The sequence below is a fragment of the Nansenia antarctica genome (genome assembly GCF_963989245.1).
Source record: "Nansenia antarctica genome assembly, chromosome: 18".
Taxonomy (NCBI): domain Eukaryota; kingdom Metazoa; phylum Chordata; class Actinopteri; order Argentiniformes; family Microstomatidae; genus Nansenia; species Nansenia antarctica.
Window position 1 is genome coordinate 5,020,705 of NC_137691.1, and position 4,319 is coordinate 5,025,023.

Consider the following 4,319-nt stretch of genomic DNA (forward strand, 5'->3'; position numbering starts at 1 on the left):
ACAGACACTAAAGGCAAGTGGAAAGCCTAGAATCAATACGAGACATGGACAGCTCTCTTACGCCTGCATATATGATGTGACGGAACACACCTGATTAACCAGAAGCACGACTGTCAAGACAATTTTCCAATACTGGGACTGTGTATAAAAAGGGTTGTTTTTATGTTTTATTATTGTTTAATTTAAAATCCAAACTGTTGGAGTAAAGAGCTAAAAGAAGAGAACATGCTTCCTCTTTTCAATACTTAATTAATTAATTAATTTTGCCATTTAGCAGACGCTTTTAATCCAAAGCGATTTACAATTACGAATTACAGGGACATTCCCCCTGGAGTAACTGAGGGCTAAGTGCCTTACTCAAGGGCACACTAGTAGTGGTGTGGTTTCAGGCGGGATTTGAACTCACAACCTTCCGATCACAAGTCCAACTCACTATCCACTAGACCACCACTACCCCCCCCACCAATACTTATGGAGATCACTGTATGTGTCCCCTATGATGCTCCTGTAACCCCACACATAAATCAGATCTGTCCACTACAGATATAAAGGTAATGTGACAAAGCGCAGCATCTCTCGGTGGATTTCTCACACATCTTTATTAAATAGACTGTAAAGAATGGAATGTACATTTGACACAAAAAAAGATATCATACCATCGTATTGTCATAGTCTTACAGTACATGAGAGTTTGGTCAAACAGCACTCCAAAGCATTTACATTAGTACTCTGTGGAGGTTTCTTGACATGAACACTGCAATCACACCATGACAAACCCTCTTCACGGAGGGTCCTTTACAGAAACGTGACTCAAAGGAAACATTAGTTAAATGTGCTACACGCGATAATAACATCAGTGCTGGAGGATTAAGATAGCAGAAATGAAAACAAAAAAGAAAAAGATTTACCTTATAATTTAGATTAACCTTATATTATTCAGTGCCAACATATCACAACATGAAAATGTAATTGTCTTACTTTAGGCTTTCAGCTCCCAAATGTCTGACAAATACTACATTACCAATTTCTTTTTCTTTTACCAACAATCATGAGAGTACTGCTTTCCTCATGATAACCTCAATGTGGACCAACCGACTTTGTAAATGATGGGTGTAGTCTGTGTGCACACTTTACCACTCACACATCATGTACATGTCAGTGCTCCAGAGACAACTGAAGAGAATGTTAACAATGCTAACTGAAGAGAATGCTAACAATGCTAACTAACTGAAGAGAACGCTAAAAATGCTAACTAACTGAAGAGAATGCTAACAATGCTAACTAACTGAAGAGAACGCTAACACGGAACGCTAACACAGAATTCAAACAGGCACGTAAACGTCATCTAACGAAAGGCGTCACACACCTCTGTGCCTTTCTGTATTGGAATGTGTGACAGAAGAACATTCCAAACAGGTAACCTTCGTAGAAGCTTCCTGGAATAATCAGATCCTTCACATCTGAATATAAGAAAATATACAGTACATGTATAATAAAGTGTACAGTATGTATATATGCACAAAGACTGATATGACGGTTTGGAACCAACTTTACTGCCAACTGGAGCAATACCCACACTATCATTGTGGACCTTTGGGATAAGTCGTCTCTTGACAAAATATATTGTTTCATTTGGGGGGACATCATTGGTCTGAAAATCTTTAAAAAAAATCGAATGAACACTCTTTATGAATAAGCCATGAAGGTGAACATAATTTGTCTCCTATTTCCATACATTTGAGTTTGATACAATAGAACAATAACAAACAACAAACCACTCTCAAACCCATACCGTCTCCCTCTCTCTCTGGACATTATTTACAGATTAAACATCGTTGTGATTGCATATCGCCGAGTATTCATATTGCACCTCGTACAAAAATAAGACATTAAATACTGTTTTCCCCCCCCAACCGTTTTATTTTGTATTTTAAACGTCCGAAACAAGAGGAAACCAACCGTCCTTCGACCGTGACTACAAACGACCCGAGTCTCTCAAAGAGTTCGCTGGTGGTGGCGGCGACACCAACCGACGCCTCGGGTTCTCCCAATACAAAGGCCACTGAAGGAGAACCCTGTCCTGTCTTTACAACGGCACAACTCTGAACACTCGTTCAAAGCGGTGAGTAAGATGAAGAAGGCATCGAGGGCAAATCAAGGGCAGACACATTCCCTAAGGCATTTTCTCTTCATTTCCCCCTCAGTACTTGTGTGTGTGTGTGTGTGTGTGTGTGTGTGTACCTCAACTTACACGGACAGGCTACTTCCTTCTCATGTCATTCTCAAGGGCACTTCTTCTTTGCACACACTCCATAAACAGCCACAGCCACACACACACACACTCACTCACTGCATTACTAGTACACACACAGAAACGAACACACTCAGGCAACACAACAACGTCCACTACATTCACCTCATCATCTCCTGTACCTGAAGTACGGTAGTACACTCGCTCAATAAACACTGACCACGTCAAAGTGCCCTTTGAAACCTACAGTGGAGACATTAACCCCTTACTTACATACAGTACGTACTCAAGACCGACTCGGTCACTCTGCACACACACACACTTCATGGCATCCTCTGGTACTTGTAACGCCACGTCGACTGTGAGGAGTGCTCAGGTCAGGCCAGCGCTGTCAGGTCAGGTGAGGTCAGCCTCCTTCCTCCATGAGAGCTGTACTTGGCGGCGGTGGCGGCGCCCCCCAACCCCGCCCCCCCCCCGTCCTGTCCTCATGCAGGCTGCTGGGCGTTGACGTTCATGTGGGGGGGGTGACCCAGGAGGCCTATCCTCTGCTTCTGCTTCCTCTGCTCAGTCATCTAGGGGACGGGGACGGGGACGGGGGGGAGACAGGACACCCAGAGGCTGCATGTGAGTGTGTGTGTGTGTGCGTGTGTATGTATAGTTGTATATCGTTTTACAGTAAAGCTATTGTATCTGTTAACCCACATTTGAAATATAATCTGTTAATATTGTATGTGTACGATGGTTGCTGTACAGTCACAAACGTAAAATGAATGACTCCCAATGAACTCATTGCACTGATAGTGTTTGTAGTTAAAGCACTTAAATAAAGCATTTAAAATATGTGTGTGTGTGTGTGTGTGTGTGTGTGTCACCCTCAAGCTCTCACACCCCTCTCCCGCTGCATTCCGCTTTCAAAACATACCCACAAGTCACTTTATATAGCATGATTTGACATGGGCTATCAACACTATCGCGCGCGCACACACACACACACACACACACACACACACACACACACACACACACACACACACACACATATACCGCAAACCCAGATGTTTCTTTCATGTTACGCATTCAACACATTCTCACATAATAATAATAATAATAATAATACGTTTTATTTGCCGTGCAATCAACTTGTCAATCATTTGTTGGAATGTGGTATTTTTTGGCTCTAGGCACAGGGTCAGCCATAGTCGGCGCCTTTGGAGCAATTAGGGGTTAAGTGCCTTGCTCAAGGGGCACATGCAGCTCCCTCCTGAGGCGGGGATCGAGCCAGCGACCTTCCGATTGCTAGCCGGCCTCTCTAACCTCTCGGCTACCACCGCCCACAACATGACATCCTCTCTGTCTTTCTCTCTCTCTCTCGGTCTCTCTCTCCTCTGCAGACTCGCATGCTTAGAGCGCTTTGAGGAGCAAGATTGAAAACAACGTACTTCTAGAAGAAGATCTACTAAAGAAGTTCGTTTGTCATGAGCCACTATGGCTCTAGACTATGGAACGGCTTGCCGGAGGACTTGAGGGTGGCAGAGAGTGTGGATATCTTTAAAAGAAGGCTTAAAAAACACACCTTTTTAGCCTGGCCTAGTGTCTTTTTTTTTTTTTTTTTTTGTTCTTCGTTATATTCCTGGTTTTATGTCACATCTTTCCTTATCTCCTACCTCTTGTTTTATTCTATTATGGTTTATTTACTATATTATATTACTATATTATGTTACTACTACTACTACTACTACTACTACTACTACTACTACTACTACTACTACTACTACTACAGTTTTTATGTTTGGAACTTGGGAGTTGCATTCAACGCATGACCTTGAAACTGAACTTTGAACTCTAAATAAAGTTTGATTGGTTGATTGGTTGACTGATTGACGGACGGTTTGTTACCTGCTCCTTGAGCTCGGTGAGCTGTCCTGACAGGTTGGCCACCAGCCTCATGGCCGACTCCAGCTTCTCCTGCAGGTTACGGATCTCGTTCTGCTCGCCCTCCGCGTCGCTGCTCACCAACGACATCGCCCGCATCCGTGGAAACCAGTCCAGGTTGTGCTCCTGGGGGAGG

General features: G+C 43.4%; 1 protein-coding gene across 1 annotated transcript in view; it reads right to left on the bottom strand.

The window, feature by feature from the left end:
• Positions 1 to 586: 586 nt before the first annotated feature.
• The window catches only part of LOC308173499 (inositol 1,4,5-trisphosphate-gated calcium channel ITPR1-like), a 135,592-nt gene continuing 131,859 nt past the window's right edge, over positions 587 to 4,319 (bottom strand). Inside the window, 2 exon segments of the mRNA XM_080548529.1 lie at positions 587 to 2,823; positions 4,148 to 4,309. Of these exon segments, the coding sequence (XP_080404655.1) occupies positions 2,737 to 2,823; positions 4,148 to 4,309 (249 nt within the window). The 3' untranslated portion in view covers positions 587 to 2,736.